Source organism: Brienomyrus brachyistius, chromosome 19, assembly GCF_023856365.1.
Source record: "Brienomyrus brachyistius isolate T26 chromosome 19, BBRACH_0.4, whole genome shotgun sequence".
Classification (NCBI taxonomy): domain Eukaryota; kingdom Metazoa; phylum Chordata; class Actinopteri; order Osteoglossiformes; family Mormyridae; genus Brienomyrus; species Brienomyrus brachyistius.
In genome coordinates, this window is record NC_064551.1 from 19,941,669 (window position 1) to 19,959,159 (window position 17,491).

The 17,491-nt window shown below is 40.7% G+C and overlaps 2 protein-coding genes and 1 long non-coding RNA gene across 5 annotated transcripts; 2 read left to right on the top strand and 1 right to left on the bottom strand.

The window, feature by feature from the left end:
• The first annotated feature begins 818 nt into the window (after positions 1 to 818).
• On the top strand, positions 819 to 8,281 carry LOC125714446 (interferon-induced protein 44-like). Its single transcript, XM_048985077.1, has 7 exons — positions 819 to 1,757; positions 2,349 to 2,397; positions 3,928 to 4,123; positions 4,339 to 4,491; positions 6,004 to 6,175; positions 6,383 to 6,483; positions 7,698 to 8,281. The coding sequence occupies exons 1-7, from the start codon at positions 1,280 to 1,282 to the stop codon at positions 7,854 to 7,856; spliced, it is 1,308 nt and encodes a 435-aa protein (XP_048841034.1). The 5' UTR covers positions 819 to 1,279; the 3' UTR covers positions 7,857 to 8,281.
• A 1,384-nt stretch (positions 8,282 to 9,665) lies between these two features.
• On the bottom strand, positions 9,666 to 10,640 carry LOC125714448 (uncharacterized). The gene is made up of 2 exons (XR_007383708.1): positions 10,436 to 10,640; positions 9,666 to 10,025 (listed from the first exon to the last, which is right to left on the bottom strand). It is a non-coding gene; the product is annotated as an uncharacterized LOC125714448 (long non-coding RNA).
• Positions 10,641 to 10,795: 155 nt separating this feature from the next.
• On the top strand, positions 10,796 to 16,967 carry LOC125714445 (interferon-induced protein 44-like). 3 transcript variants are annotated; one of them, XM_048985074.1, is made up of 7 exons: positions 10,796 to 11,478; positions 11,611 to 11,662; positions 12,042 to 12,237; positions 13,480 to 13,632; positions 15,690 to 15,861; positions 16,290 to 16,381; positions 16,546 to 16,967. In XM_048985074.1, the coding sequence occupies exons 1-7, from the start codon at positions 10,989 to 10,991 to the stop codon at positions 16,702 to 16,704; spliced, it is 1,314 nt and encodes a 437-aa protein (XP_048841031.1). In that variant the 5' UTR covers positions 10,796 to 10,988; the 3' UTR covers positions 16,705 to 16,967. The 3 variants fall into 3 exon arrangements, with proteins under 3 accessions (XP_048841031.1, XP_048841032.1, XP_048841033.1); XM_048985075.1 differs by having other exon boundaries at positions 12,048 to 12,237; XM_048985076.1 differs by lacking the exon at positions 12,042 to 12,237.
• The last annotated feature ends 524 nt before the right edge of the window (positions 16,968 to 17,491 follow it).

Consider the following 17,491-nt stretch of genomic DNA (forward strand, 5'->3'; position numbering starts at 1 on the left):
GCGTAGAGAGCATGGATTTTCTGTTCGCGAGCGCATGCGCGCGTGGTTTTTATGCGCACGACTTTTGGCACTAATTTAACGCCATAGAAGCAGCGCCTCTAGAGTGACAGAGTACAGTGGTTGTAGAGTTGGGTGTGAAAAGTGTATGTTACTTTGACAGCGAAACCCATGTATAATTCTGTATATACAGAACTCCAGTCGAATACAACATGACGTATGGCTGGTTGTTGTAACTGAGTTTAATGGCTATTACTATATATATAGGCTATAGGAATTTGCCGTGTTGTGACCAAATATTTTAAATAGGGCTACTACAGTTTCTGATGTAGATATTATTTTTAAAACGCCGTAAGCTAGTTTATTTGAAAGACTAGAGTTTTCAATTGATCTATAAACTACTGTACTATACATATGCGGAGGCTATTAATAGCTAAATAAAAGCCTAAATGGTTAGACCTGTCTCCCGATTTCTCTACCTGCGTGAAGTTGGGCCACGATATATTTCAGATTTCAACCAAACTGGTCCCAATCGTATGTGCCGTGTTTGTGCCGGGACGCAGGTGCTTTACCTCACGCATACAGATGGTATTCTATACACATACAGATGATTACACTCTTCCTTTTTGTATAGTAATAGCACTGTAAAAGAGGGCTGATGAGCAATCTCGAGTTCAAGTTAATCAACGAAACAATGAAGACAGTTCCGAGTTTTAACCACTAGGTGGCTTTATTGTACCCGGAGCAGCCGTATTAATGATACACTCGCTCTGCCCATCGCCCCGCTTACTCCTAACGAGCACGGTGGGCGCACGCACGCACGCATACACACTGTGCGCTACAGTAATGCTTATTATTTACTCATATGGGCACAAGGTGGTGATTACTGTGCGTATTTTAATCTTGGCTCATTTCAAATTAAAAACTGCAACTTTATGCACTAATTGCGATCTTTAAAAAGTGGTCTCAAAGTGCTGTCTAAATTTTAGTCTAGTTTAAGGTATAGAAATGGATTCCAAATAATATAGTTTTGGACCATTGGGGTGCATTAATGTTGTTTGTACCTTGGGGAACAGAAATGTACCCTATTTTTCTTACATTGTACAATGAATATTTCTAGAGGCGAAGGTTTCGTTTCATGTTTAGGTTTCGTTTTAGGTTTCGTTTCCCTTGAAAAGAAACGCTTTGTAAGGAAGTACCACACTGCCTGTGGAAACTCCATTTTAAAGATTTTAGTTTTTATTAATAAACGAAGCAAGTTTTCTATACAAAATTTATAGTCATGACTTTTAATTCCCGGTTAGACACAGAAAGCGAGAAGAAGCTGCTGAAGCTCTTTGACCCGAATGTCAATTTTCGCCTGCTTTACAAGGGAAGTCACTTCCGCTTTGATATTAGCAAGCTTTTTGAAATATGTTCGGAACAGGGAAGTTTTATACTTATTGTGTATTTTGAGAAATATATTTTCGGAGGATTTCTTAAAAAGTCTCTTCCACACAGTAACAAACAAGTAGAAGACGAAGATGCCTTTGTCTTCAGTTTGCGTGACATGGACTCGACCGCAACCCGCTTTTCAGTAAATAAAGGCTATCACGCTTTTCATAGGAATAACTATAGCATTTCATTTGGAAACTGTCTAAAAGTCGCGGCATCTAAGGGGGAATTCCACGTAGATTTATGTTCTACATGTGATTTTAACTGCCCAAAATGGAGCAGGAAAAAACAACTCTGTGATGAAGTGGAATTGCATCGCGTCCAAGGTAGAGTGGAATACACATATGGATGAATTAATTTCTGCCAGAATTTGAGAGTAGCAATTTAAAATAGATTTGAAATCAGGTTTTATAATACCGTGAGAAAATAAGCTGGTTATGGTTGAGGTGCATATTAACAGTGACCGTGATACCGCTGCATTAGGGTGTCTAGACAATCCCTGTCAGGGAGGACACTTTGCGCTAGGACAGGATTTGTAAAGTTCCATTTCAACTAACATGAATGAGTTGAACTTAAGCACGGAGTTCTTGCTGTGCGCTGATTGGTCACTAATGTTAATGTGAAACATCTGGATGAGTTTTTCAGTCTAAGAAACAAACCATTGAAACCACAAGACGAACTTAACGAACTTTAACAAAACATAGGAACCTTAAAGTTTTAAAGTAATTAACTTGAAGTAACCTAGTGTCCTCCCTGCCATGGATTATCTGGTCACTCTACACTATATTAAGAAGTAAAATGCCTATAACAGGATTGTATGAAATCAGTATAAGCTGTCGGTCAGAAAAATAAATAAATAAAAAAAAAAGAGCAGCGACAGGTCTATTCTTGTACACAAAATCTCATCTGTATTGCAGCTGGAGATTTGCTCCCTGGACCTTGGCGGGGTCTTCCATGGACAGAGGCGTGAGTCTTCATATTTATATATCATTATACTCAATCTGTCAAAGCATTTATGAGAAACATGCACATTAAGGGGAGGGGAGGGGAGGGGAGGGGAGGGAAGGGAAGGGAAGGGAAGGGAAGGGAAGGGAAGGGAAGGGAAGGGGAGGGGAACAACACAGCAAGCAGAACTAGGCACCAGCATCTATCAATAGCTCACTGGAGAATAGCGCAGGGCAGGCACTTAAATAAAACTAGGGCAAACAAGGAACAGGTGTAAGACATAATCAATTAACTAATCAACACAGGGCACAAGACGACGAACAATAGAACAGAACAATTAACAAGCGCTGGCAAGAAAACAGGCAACAGGTGAAACTAATAATAATTAACAAAGAGAAACAAGGGACTACTAAAAGCAAGAAACATTAAGAACATACTGGGAACTAAACACTAGGAATAAAACACAAGGAGAATTAGGCGCAATCAGAATGGAGCAGAAGAGAAGACAAGCAGGGAAAACCTAGGACAAGAAGACGAATATAGAAAATAAACAGGTGACTTGTAACTCTGTCAGGATAGTTTTAAGTCAGGATAGTTATGGACTCAACTGAAAACTCCACTGTATATATGGCAAGCCAAATTGTCTTTTATTAGTATACGGCTTACTTGTTGTAACTAAATTCTTACTGGTAGGTTTATTCTTGCCATCTTACTGACTGTGTGAGAGAGAGATGAATTCCATAATGGTGTTGATCCAAAAAATGGGAAATCGATGACTGGAGTCAAAAAGTGACTGCTTAAAATTACAAGCAAAGAACATAGCTGCAGGCAGAGATTATCGGGGTCCAAGCACTATGGGTATGTATGGCTTGAAAATATGGACTGTACTGTATAAGGGCCTGTACTATTCCTGCAGGGATTCTGTGACCCACACGTTTCCAAAAAAATTATCAGCCTCTGTTGTCCAAAAAAAGAGTCATAAGTCTCCAGGAGGACACTTATGAAAAGCTACTTCATTTCTACTCCATCTAGCCCCATAAAACAAACCTCTGACTGAGAGCCAATTGAGCCCTGTGCTATAAGAATTATGGTGATGATCGAGAGCCGACTGAGCTCTATGGTATAAGACTGATGGCTGACTGAGAGCTGACTGAGCCCTATGGTATAAGAGTTATGGTGATGATTGAGAGCCGACTGAGCCCTATGGTATAAGCGTTATGGTGATGATTGAGAGCCGACTGAGCCCTATGGTATAAGAGTTATGGTGATGATTGAGAGCCGACTGAGCCCTATGGTATAAGAGTTATGGTGATGATTGAGAGCCGACTGAGCCCTATGGTATAAGAGCGGTGATGATGACTGAGCGGGGAGAATTACTCGCTGCTCTGTTTAAATAAAGTTGGACTCTGATTGCCACCAGCCCAGAGAGGCTGTATTACCTGATTTACTAATCAGGGGCGGGTGTGACAGAGGCAGCAGAACGATGATCCTTCACATGACATATTTAGTTGATACTTAAAAACAATGTTACCTTTTCTGTGAATGCTTCAGAAACAGAGATGAACTGAGGAAGAATCTGGTCTCCTATGAACCTCCCATTGCGGAGCTGACCCAGGTACGGGTTCTGCTGCTGGGACCAGCGGGAGCTGGGAAATCTAGTTTCATCGGTTCCATTAAATCTGCGCTGTACGGACACATCGTGAACTTGCCTGGCATTGGCTCCAAACCTGATGGCTGCATTAAAAAGGTACAATATACATTTATATACATGTGTTATTCTTAACTTTTATATTCTTCTTGAAATATTTTATAACTTAATCATTAATAATAATCCCACCCACTGCAAGTTCAAGTGCCCATGTTAAACCAGACAGTCACTAACACTGCATGTTTTGAGGTTTTAGTACTCCCATCACTAGCAATAAGTATTTAAAATCAGTCCCTCACTGCGCTCCCCTGTAGCTGAAGTCCTACCCAATCCGGGCAGAGAAAGGAGGCCAGCCAATAGCGCTGACTCTGTGTGATGTATGGGACCTGGGGGACACTGAGGAAACCGGACTCAGCCTGCATGATGCCCTGGCCGTTATCAAAGGACACGCACCAGAAGGATACAAGGTGTGTCAGCACTTTTGGTACATACAACATAGTACTGTGTAGAATGGCCAAAAATTTGTACCACAGTTTTTTTTAACGTTCTGGCGGTGTCATGCTATGTTACAGATTTTTTCCGTTTATTTAAGGCAGGGGTCGGGCGATCGGCTTCGGTACATAAGAGGACGGAGGCGGATAGCAAGGTCGGGTACCAGGCAGGGGTCGGGCGATCAGCGTCGGTACAGAAGGGGGCAGGCAAAAACTTGGAGTCTAGGAATCGCAGCAGACGTCAGAACACCAATAATCAGACACAGGAGAAAACGCTCGAACTCTGGGCACACCATGAATCTGGGCATGGATCGGAAAACCGAGCTGCCAGATGTAGAATACCGAAACCGGGGAAAACTAGGAACAGCTGGGAGAGGAGTGTCCGAGACGGGAGCAACCGGTAAAACAAACTTGCTTAACTGGTAATAATGATAAATCGATAATATTTGGGATTTTGTTTCACTGATTTTGCATTTGATTACAGACATACTTATTTGCCTATTATACAAAACCCAAATTTTCATGCACAGGCTTTAACAGTAGCTGCAAATACTGTAATGTAGAACAGTTGTATATATGGAGAATTGTATTATACTGTTGTATTATAATGTTATAACTATTAATAAGCAGGTTATGCAAATCCCAAATATTATCAATTTATCATTATTACCGGTTAACAGGTTCCCCTCTCAATACACTTTGCGCAGTGATCCATAATGCTTCTAGCAGCGAACAATATTTTGTAATTTTGCTTCCTAAGGAAGTGTTACAGCTGTTGTTTCAGCTATGCAACAGTGTGGGAATATATGAAAAATTGAAACCAGTATACAAGATGAACTGGTATACTGTCTAGCACTAATACAACATTAATTACATAAAGATGCATCGGTGTGAGGTGCCTCAGACTAATTTGGTCTGTTCATGTATCAAAATTAGTCATTAAAAGCCTTTATGTGTCTGTGCGTGTGTGTTCCCTGAGATGGATCAAAATCGTACCTTGTGTTTTGTACTTTTTGAGATAGGCTTCAGTCTCACCTTCACTATGTACAGGATAAGCAGTTTATAATGTGGTGGTCTGTGACTTAGGGGGTTAGGTCACCATGCCCGCGATCAGAAGCTCATTGGCTCAGATCCCACAGTTTGCTGATTGATCGTACCATTGGGTCTATCAGGAAAGCCCATGTACTCCAATTGATTCTGGGTTGGGCTGACATCTTTTTTTGAGAAAGCAGGATGTCACGTTGGATAGAAGTGTCTGGTAAATGTTGTTATAGAATACTTTTATGCATCCCCATGGGAAGATTGCTTTCCATGAGACACACAGACACATATACAGGTGAGGGAAAGTTTGGAGGTCAGAGCACAGGGTCAGCTGGGATCCAGAACTACTGATGGAATTGGGGTTAAGTGCCTTGCCTAGTGGCTCAACGGTAGCATCGCTCTCCTGGCCACAAGAGTTGAACCGGAGATTTTTCTTTCCCTCTCCAGTTTCAGAGTGGAATGCCCATTAATCTCAGTAGTGCCAGTTGTTGCCTGGATCCTGAACTGCAGGATAAGATCCACTGTGTCGTGTTTGTCCTGAACGCACGTGATCTTCACTCCTATGGGGAAAGCCTGGTAAAGATGATAAAGAAGCTTCGCAGAGAGATCTCTGACTTGGGTGAGCTGTTTCATTATTTTGTAATTTTGTGCTTTATTAAAGTGGTCAACAAACACAACATTTGAAATGTTGCTTTGGCAAACGTGACACAACCAGATATGATGAGAAATTCACTGCGTGAGTGCCTACCTCAAGAGGTTTTCGTGGAGATTATCTAACTGTAACTAGCCGCAGAAGTAACTGTTGTTTTCACCTTCCCATCTTTAGATGTTCCCCAGTTGGTTCTGCTGTCCCATGTAGATGAGGTGTGCCATGCAGTAAATATGGACGTGCGCTACGTCTACACCAGCCGCATTGTGCAAAAGAAGGTATGACCGTGACCAACAGAGGTGACAGGATTCCTCAATCTGTCCCTTTCTTTGCTATTTTATAGTGTTTCGTGACCATCTTCATTTTCATTTCATCGTAAGTGAGTACTGTTAAATAATGAAGGTGACATATTTAAAAACTTTGCAGTTTTGACTTAAAGCACCCTTGTATATAGCACTATAGCTACCATCATAATGCAGTACGAAGCATCCTTAATTTTTATACTGACCATTATAATGCATTATGAAGGAAGGTATCTACGGTGCACTATAGATGAACTTCATAGAGCATTCATAATGCATAATAAACATGGCTATAATGTGTTATGCATTTTTATAAATTGTTAGCCATGTTTATAATAGTTTATGAATGTATTATAATGCATTATGAAGGTATCTATAATGCATTATAGAGATACTTTATTTATCCAGAAGGAAATTTAGGTGTCCAGTAGCTTATACACATTATACATACACATAGGCACACAAACCTATGACATTCACGCACACATACTGCAAAAAACAAAGGAAAATAACAGGAGGACAATGTGCTATACAGGCCTAAACACTTAAGTCAAACTCCTCCCCTTCCATGTGAGGTTGAAGAGCTGTATGGCCCTAAGAACAAAGGACCTTCTGAACCTGTCTGTTCTGCATGACAGAGACAGAAGCCTATCACTGAACATGCTCTTCTGTTTGGAGAAGGTGGTGTGCAGAGGGTGACGGTCATTGTCCGATACTGAGAGCAGTCTGCTCAGGCTCTTCCTATCTGCAACTGATGTCAGTGACTCCAGCTCCATGCCATACTGTGAATGTTTACATGGTGTGTTCAATAAAAACATGAAAACATATGATTATTTGTGTGGTATTAGTTTAAGCAGACTGTGTTTGTCTATTGTTGTGACTTAGAGGAAGATCAGATCACATTTTATGACCAATTTGTGCAGAAATCCATATAATTCCAAAGGGTTCACATACTTTTTCTTGCAACTGTATGTTGGTTTCTCAGGGCTCCTGGGGAAAAAAATCACTCTTTTAACAGAACGTATGTTTTGAGGGGCTTCTTATACTTGGTTCTTTCTGTGCGGGACTCAGGTCTCATGACTTCTGTTCCAGGAATCCTGATCTTGTTCTTTGTTGTTCTCAGCATTGACGTATTAACGAAGGTATTTTGATTTTAACTTCACACGGTGACATTTTTGCATTTACTGTAGGTGCAAGAGGCAGCCAGTTTGGCAGGTGTGCCGGTCTCCTTTGTGCTACCGGTCAAGAACTACATGAGTGAGCTGACAGTGAACCGGGACAATGATATCCTCATCTTTAGTGCAGTCCGGCAAATACTATACGCCATCGATGACACCTTTGAGGTCTAGTCAGCCTTCTTGGAGACTTCAGCATTTGTGATAATGTTCTTTTCTATGTGCCACTAAGCCAGCTTATATTCTCTTATTTCTACTAAATATGTTCATATAATCATAAAATATTGGTGTACTGTACAGACACTATCCACTGTTGTGTTGCATGCTTTATGAAAATGAGCGCATTATAAGGCTTTGAGTGCTATGCTGTTCTAAATGTAGTGTATTGGAAATTAAAATATCAGTAAAATTAATCATAATTTACAGACCTTTCCAGGTCCATAAAAACTATTCAAATGTTTTGGACATAATATACATGACATCAAATCCAAACCTGTCACTATATATCTGAAAGGCTGTTTAGGGTCCAAAGAAAGCCAGTTTGAAGAACATCAATAGACAATTTCCCCACATGGATCAATAAGGTATGATGAGGATGATGATGATTGATTATTTTATTAAATCGTTTTTGAGTATTGTGGGCTCAAAGCTTCATGCAAGCTTTCAGATTTTTGGAAACTGTAATACTTGCATATTTATGATTAACGGTGTATTACGTGTTATAACTGTTGAAATTTAACAGCTAGACTCACATAGATATGTTCTGTATTATTTTGTCATTATGCGAATTCTAATGCAGGGTGTTATAAGGGTGGTGGTGGTTATGTGTGTGATGGCTTTTGCCAAACAGACTCATTACGGGGCACAAACACACCATCCCATGACCTAGAATTGGACAAATGGCTATGGAAGATGGATGGATGTAGATATGATGTGTAAATACTTTGCATACACCTTCAGACCAGTAGAAAGACTACCGTTTTGTTACATTTGCACCACCCATCTGAATCAAAAACAGTTTGATGGATCTTATTCTACTTCGCAAAAAATATTGTGTGGATGATCTACACCTGATTTAATTTTGAGACAAAATACCCCAAAATCTCCAAACTGCACAAGACACTTGACCTTGTGAACAGGATAACTCAATTTGGACTATTACTCTATTTACTGTATTTCACTATTTGTCAAATCTTACTACGTTACTTAATGTGACTACACAGCTATTCATCATTTATTATATTGATGGCCTGGTGAGAGGGGATCCCCTCAATAGATTTCACCAACCGTTGGGGTCCCCATTGCTTAAATTTGTTACCGTGGACACTTTCCCTTTAAGAAGGTAACTCAAAGAGTTTTTGACGGATGTGACAAACTGTAACTGACTATATTTTGCGATTGATTTCCCCAAAATTAAAGCAACATTGCCTGGTAATGACAAAGAGAAACACTGCCTCATTTACTTGACATTTTTACTGTCATAACTCAAAAGGTATTAAACGGAATACTTCCAACGTCCACCATGGGAAGTCCAAACTAGTAAAGCCACAGCAGATAAAGTTAAATTTCATATAATCTGGTATAAATGTGGAAGGGCCATCTGATGTCAGGGCAGGCAAGTGAGAAGCTGCTTCCTTTGGTGGGATGGTGGGGTGGTGTGGTGCAATAGCAGCAGGTGAGGAGGGCAGATGTGTAGCCAGGCTGGGCAGGCAGGGATCTGCCCACCATCAGCAGGTCCCAGACAGTGAACTGAACAGTGCATTAATAACACTATATGACAAATAGATTAAATTATACGAGGTATTTTGTAGAGCGGGGAGATAAGGAGGCTCTGACAAGTCTAATTACTTGTGGCAGTTTAACTAGGCAGCGAAGGTGGGGGGGGACACAGGCATGAGGAATCCCTGAGCACCAGCACTCCAACAGCACATGGGACACGTGTTGTAGTCTTTCCTTCCCCGCCAATCAGGAGTCAGGAGCTGCTTGTGTAGATCTTCAGATTGAGTCTTTATTGCAACAGTGAGGTTACAACCCAGGCTGGACAGCCTGCAGGAGTGTGTCCAATACTGTTTTACACCAATTTTTATACAAGTTCTTATTCAACAATATCTCGTTACTTGAGCATCATCATTCCTTCAACCATTCACAATCTTTGCTTTTTCCCTTGATCCACACCCCTAGATGATACATTTGTCCATCATTTCTTTTAATGTTTGGTCCCTTCGACAGAACATAATGGTGGCGCGACCATCTCCACCTAGTTTTTTAAAAATGCTCAGCCGTGAACTTCTGGTGAACTCAGGCGAATCCCTTCCTTCAGTAGTAAGCCTTGGCAGCTTCAGCCTGTTGCACATTGACTAATTAGAGGGTTGATATTTGTCCTTCAACATAGAGATAAGGTATAACACTAATAAAGGTGGATATTTGTATACATTCAGGGCTAACATAAAGTAGCTAACAGAAACTCAGGCTAACAAAAGGTGCAAATACATATTCAATTGATTACATTGTGTTGATTACATTATAATGTTTACATTGTGATGATTACATCATGGATATTTGGCATACTTTTAAATAATATAATAATACTTACACGTTATATAGTTCTAAATAATATTCCATAAAGCCAGATCACAGCACTGGGTGGGGACAGGTATGAGGAAAAAACAGCAAACTGCAAATATACTCTGATACTAGACAATTCAGTGCCGTATAGGTAAGCAGTGGTCCCTCATAGTTGACACAAAACCTACCCGGGAGCCAGTGGAGTGAGGCCAGTACAGGATTGATACGCGCATGTTTCCTAGTCTTTGTTCGGACTCTTGCTGCAGCATTTTACACCAAGTGTTGTTGGTTTAATGATGCAGAGGCACAGCCAACCGACAGGCTGTTGCAGTAATCCAGTCTAAAAGTTATAAAGGTGTGTACTAATTTTCCTGCATCCAGAAGTAAGAACATTGTTCTAAGTTTTGCAATATGCCTCAGATGGAAGAAAGCTATATCAACCACGTTATTTATATGAGCATCCAGAGATAAGGCTCATTTAAACTTAATATAATTTAAGAAGAACAATATGTGATTGCGCAGTCACATAATAAATGGGCTGTTCGGTTTCGTATTTCTCGAAGCGTCAAACTTTCGATTCGCTGTTCGGGCGTCTCAGCGAAGTGGAAGTACACAAATTTCACGGCAAGTATCGCGAGGTGTATTTTGTATTGTCAGTTCCGTCTACCTTGCCTGCAAAACTAAGGATCTTTTATGTTTTATGTAGGCCTAGCATATATTGTATACCGTTAATGCAGCTCAATGGATTTCGGAATCTCTCGAATGACTCTACAGGAGGAGAAGCGGCTGGTCAAGTTGTTTCCTAGCCGTGTGAGTTTATGTCTGCTGTACCAGGGAAGTCGCCACGGATTCAAGATTAGAACTATGCGAGAAAAAACGCAGAGTCAGGAAAGCCTCATTTTTCTGACTTATTTAGAATCAGGGACAATCATGGGAGGATATTTAGGCAGAGCATTTCCAGATTTAAATTACGTAGAATGCAGTGTTCAAGATAAAAAGGCGTTTGTTTTTTCAGTGAGTCAGAAAAGCTCGATCCATTTCCCGGTGGTGGATCACCGTCAAGCTTTTAATGTGAAATTATATGAAGAGATACTATTATTCGGAGAATGCCTTAAAATGGAAATGAAGGATGATAGCTGTTTGGTAAAAGCTGACAGTGACGTGGTTTATAACACCAACTGGCCCGAGATTACCGAGTCGTGTGTGGATGTGGAGATACATCGCGTACAGGGTAGGCACATTTTATTTTTTGTTAATGCTTTCAACAGATTGTTTTCATGTTACAGTACTTTAAGTGAAGTTAAACAATACTAACCTCTTAAATCGTCTCAATACACTGTGTGACCAATTGACTATACCCCAGACGCTGGAGATCTGATGCTTCGACCATGGAGGGAAATGTCATGGACAGAGACGTGAGTTTTTGTTTTGTTTTGTTTTGTTTTGTTTTTGGGCTGTGGGTAGGTGGTGTTTTCTCTCCCCCTCTTATTTGGCAAAATGTACCTACCCAGAATTCTTGCTATGCCCCAAGGGGCCACCAAAATATAATAGATCAGACCTATACGCAGCCCCTACAACTAATGTGTGATTTTGTTGGTAACTAAAACCTAAGGAGGAGGGAATGGTTTAATAGTTTTGGCTTCAGATGGGTCCCTATTTTATGTTTTTGGGGAGTGGGGGAATACTATTATTGTTATAAAACAGGGAATTTGTCAGCTGGTGTTTGTGGTAAAACATCTTCATGTCATTATCCATAAATGGAATTATCATAAATGAATACTCACTGATTTCTAGTTACAGGGAAAATTTGAGGAAAGATCTGGCCTCGTACAAACCTGATATTGCAGGGCTGAGCCAGGTCCGGGCTCTGCTACTGGGACCAGTGGGGTCTGGAAAATCCAGTTTCATCAACTCCATTAAGTCAATGCTATGCAGACACGTGGTCAACTTGCCCATCACTGGCAGTGGACCTGACGGTTTCACTAGTAAGGTACGATATAAGTGTATCATCATCTTTTTTTAGGTGAGCATTTGGGGTGGGGGTCAGGATATCTGTCATAATGAAAATCAGCACATGATGTCACAGATGGATAACTGGTATTGTCATTGTATTTAGTAATAAAACTGAGTAAAGCAGATGGATAAAAGGTTTTGCTATGGAGAATTATGCAAATGTTCTTTAGTTACCGGTTTCTACAGATATTTATATATTGATTGTTCATAGAAGCTGAGCAGTCGATCAAGTACATGGATTTGAGCATGAATGCTAAGAACATGTCCCTACTAGAACTGTGGCGGTACAGTGTTTGTCCGGGGGGGGGGCTGATTTGGTCCCTGCCAATGCTGAAACCAAACCTATGCCCTTGCAGTCAGCTGATCTGGGATCCTTTCCTTATAACTACATTTGTTTCCATTTTTCATTTGTCATCTTGCTTTCTTCATAATCAGGACTTTCAATATTATATACAGTACAGGCCAAAAGTTTGGACACACCTTCTCATTCAATGTGTTGTCTTTATTTTCATGACCATTTACATTGGTAGATTCTCACTGAAGGCATCAGAACTATGAATGAACACGTGTGGAGTTATGTACTTAACAAAAAAAGGTGACAACGGAAAACATGTTTTATATTCTAGTTTCTTCAAAATAGCCACCCTTTGCTCTGATTACTGCTTTGCACACTCTTGGCATTCTCTCGATGAGCTTCAAGAGGTAGTCACCTGAAATGGTTTTCCTGAAATGGTCTTGAAGGAGTTCCCAGAGGTGTTTAGCAAGGGAGTAAAGTGATGCCTTCAGTGAGAATCTACCAATGGTCATGAAAATAAAGACAACACATTGAATGAGAAGGTGTGTCCAAACTTTTGGCCTGTACTGTAGTACATCTATAAAATAATAACTTTATTATAAAATAGTGTTTTTCAACATTAATTATGTTTAAAAGATTTTCAGGTAATAATGTTACGGTGCTGACTTTGACGGAACCTTTGTTAAAATGTAAAACATGGAAGTAATGTTCCATTATCGTTGCAGTAAGAACGTTCACTGCCAACTCAGAATACCTTTAAGTAACGTTAATTCTGGGAACGTTCCCTGTTAGATGGATAGGTACTATAGTGGTTTCTCTTAGGGTAAACCAGACAGTGACGAACACTGCATGTTTTGAGGTTTTAGTACTCCTATCACTAGCAATAAGTATTTAAAATCAATCCCTCACTGCGCTCCCCTGTAGCTGAAGTCCTACCCAATCCGGGCAGAGAAAGGAGGCCAGCCAATAGCGCTGACTCTGTGTGACGTAAGGGGCCTGGGGGACACTGAGGAAACCGGACTGAGCCTGCATGATGCCCTGGCCGTTATCAAAGGACACGCACCAGAAGGATACAAGGTGTGTCAGCACTTTTGGTACATACAACATAGTTCTGAGTAGTATGACAAGAAATTTGTACCACCGTATTTTTTATCATTCTGGTGGTGTCATGGTATGTTACAGAATTATTTTTTTTTTCCAAGTTCACCCTTATTGTGTCAGCAGGCATTTTATATCAATATGTTTACCAATGTTTTTAAAATGTCTTTTTATGAATTATTATTTTCAAATGTTTACATTTAGCTTGATAGTATAACCCGACATGTTTTATTAGATGTATAATATATATTCAGGATGTACTCATGCAGCCATAAAAAATAATAATGTAATAGAATTGTTAAGTTATTGTTCATAAGTAATATGTGACCATTCAAATTCAATATAAATTCAATATAAATTCTTCTACAGGGGACAGTAACCGGATTAGTGTTTCAGGATGATTTTTAACCCTTGGGTTGTTTCTTCTGTGTGGCTAGTATATTAGTGGCAATGAACCCAACCCTTTCATCTATTAGCCAGTTATCCAGTAAGCAGTCAGTGTGTAGCTCAGCAGCATACGGATTGGTGCCTTTTGAGAAGGGTGCGTTGTCTATACAGTAATTTGTTAGCTGGTATTTATGCTAAAACATATGCAAGTCAACATCCATAAACAAAAGTAAAACACTAATGTGTAATTGCAGGGGAAAATTTTAAAAAGAATATGTACCTGTCTGGTAGGTTGTAGGTTCTAATCCCAAAACCAGCAGAGTAATATCACCACTGAGCTAGGCCCTTAACCCAAGGTTCTCCAGGTAATGCTACACATTTCGTCCATGAGCTCACCTCAAGCTCTGATCACCAAAACTGGTCTGACCTGTATATACTGTACATGCAAGATGTGGTGTATAAAAGCTATTCAATTCCCCCCAGGAATAAACCAGGACAGGCATGTTCTCTGGTCAGATGAAATTTGAACTGTTTCACCATAATTATCAGCGCTAAGTATGGAGAATGAAGGGTGAGGCTCTCAATCCGAAGAGCACCATCCCAACTGTGAAGCACGGGGGAGGCATCACAATGTTGTGTGGGTGTTTTGCTGGGAAAGGGGCTGGTGCACTTAGCATCAAGGAGAACAGGAGCATTATCGGGAATTTCTGAGGCAGCACCTCAAGACATCAGATAGAAAGCTAAAGCTGGGTCTTCCAACAGGACAATGATCTTAAGCCTTAAGACATAACAAATGAACAAACAAAATGGCTTACAGACAACAATGTGAAAGTATTAGAGTGGGCATCGCAAAGCCGTGACCTGAATCCCATAGAAAATTTGTTGACTAAAATGAAAAAAGAACAAGGACCCTCACAAACTTAACTCAACTTACACCAGTTCTGTCACAAAGAATGGGATACAATTCTGTCAGAATATTATGAGAAGATTGTGGAAGGCTACCACATTTGAAAGTTAAACAATTAAAAGGCAGTACACGAACCGCCAATAAATGTACATTTTTGACCCACTGTCAATCTGACATGGCTTCAACTCTACGTCTAACCAGGAGATTTTAAAACGCACCCAATACAGCTGAAAATGGTGCTGAACACAGACACAGATATCTGTCAATAATGATCAGATGCCAGTTGGATTCGGAACCAGATGTTCATTTCTTCCCGGTCACTGTTTCTAGCTCCTCCTAATGGTGAGGCCGCATGGTGTGCACCTGTGCATTTCAAAGTACTTCTTTTTCGTTGATTTATAAAACATGCTTTTAATATTTGTGCACAGTCAGCAGGCTGGACAAAGGAGTGACAGGGGCTGGATATAGCCTGTGAGCTGCCAGTTACCCATCCCTCAGCTAGATTGCACTGAAGCCTGTAGAGGGCAACATTTTCCATATGAACCACGTTTAGTTTACCACCAAGAAAGTCAATGTATTTAGTAATGGTCACAGTCCAAAATCATCGGGTTAGGTAAATGTGTCTGTTATGCATGTGACCTAAACATTTCCCATAGATGCTTCTACTGGATTTAAAAAAACAACCTAAAATGTATAAAATGTGATCAGAGGAACCACCCTTTGAAACCCTCTCTACTTTTAGTTTCAGAGCAAAGCACCCCTTCAGCCCAACTCCCCAGGCTACCGTAAGGACCCGGCTCTGCAAGACAAGATCCACTGTGTCCTGTTTGTTCTGGATGCGTGCAGACTCCACTGTTACAGCAAGGAATTGAAAGACACACTGAAGAAACTTCGCTGGAAGTCCTCAGATTTGGGTCAGCTCTTAGCATTTGTTTATTTTTACATACATACATACATACATACAAGCAAACAAACATACGTGTGTGCATAGGATGATCACCGCATTGTCTGGCAATGTCATCACGTGGTTTGGTATGAGGCGGGGTAAGCCATGTTGTAGTGCCTGGACTGGGACACCTCTATTTTCTAGAGGTTCTTAAGGTTGGAGTTGGAATACTGCGGTGTCCTTTAAATACGAGAAGCATTGTAGGGTTACTAGTTTGCTGCAGCTGATGGAATTATACAGTGTTTTGCAGATTGTGATGCAGCACAAAGAACATTTAAAGCCAACCATCTTTATAACAAGTGTTTGTGTAGGGAGGGGAAGAGAGAAATACAGTGGGAGTATGGGCTTATGCCCGTGCATGGCTGTGGTAATAGGTGCCCCTTGCTCCTTCTCCAGGCATACCGCAGCTGATCCTGCTCACACACGTGGAGCTGGCTGGCCCCTCAGATATGCACAACATCTATGCCAGCCACAAACTGCGGGAGAAGGTACTGGGACATGTAGGCGAGCACCAAAATCCCTAGGAAACCAGCTAAAAATGATACACTGCAGCTCAGCATTCGGGGGGGAGGGTTTGGCAAACTTGTACTGGAAACACACTGGCATTTAAGAGCTGCTCACTGCAGCGCTTTGTGTTTTTGCACTCGTTCAGATGGAAGAAGCAGCGGAGATGGTCGGGGTCCCACTGTTTTCTGTGCTGCCAGTCAAGAACTACGCCAGCGAGCTGAACGTGGACTGCAACAGCGACATTCTCCTGCTGAGCGCAGTCAGCCAAATTCTGCATGCTGTCAACTATGCCTTTGAGGACTAATACGCCCCTCCCCCTACTGTTCCTCTAAGAATTCTGACCTTTCTGACTGCATTTAACCCAAAGGAAAATGAGCACAGGGGTGTTGGCAATACATACAGTACCAGTACAAAGGTCCTTCTGAGTATTCCGACTGGTATTTAAGTGATCTGAATTGTCCTTATTCGGTTTACAGGTCTGCTAAACAGCAGGCAGTATACACGTCCGGCTTATTTACCCATTTCCAAAGTTAACTCTGCCATTTCCTAATAAACGTGATAAGCAAATGTACAGTCACATGGTTCATTTTGACACACACTACCAGTCAAAAGTTTCTGTACAGGTTTTCTACATTTGCATGTTACTCAACATTTACAAAAAATACTTTTGCTAACAAATACATTTACAGCATGTTCACCATTTGAGTACCTTTATTAACAAGAAAAAGGTCATATCTTTGATTCATCAAAGCTCCTCTAGCAGTTAACAGCAGGGAAAATGAGGCATTCTTTCTACAAGGGACATTATATACTGCTCCGTTTCATCATATGAAACATTTACCTAGTGCATTTAAAGTAAAAGGACAGTGTAGAATTTCACTGCCATCACCACAGAACCAGTTAATAGGATGTCAGATATGTACTGTTACATACTCTTTCCACGTTAAAGGAAACTCATTTGACATTTATTGGTGTTCAACTTTTCAATTTATTTTATTTATGAAAGATTGGAAAGTGCTAAAAACCCGTGGAGTGCAAAAACTTTTGACTGTGAAGTGTATGCCCCATTACTGACATCCCCCCACCCCCTG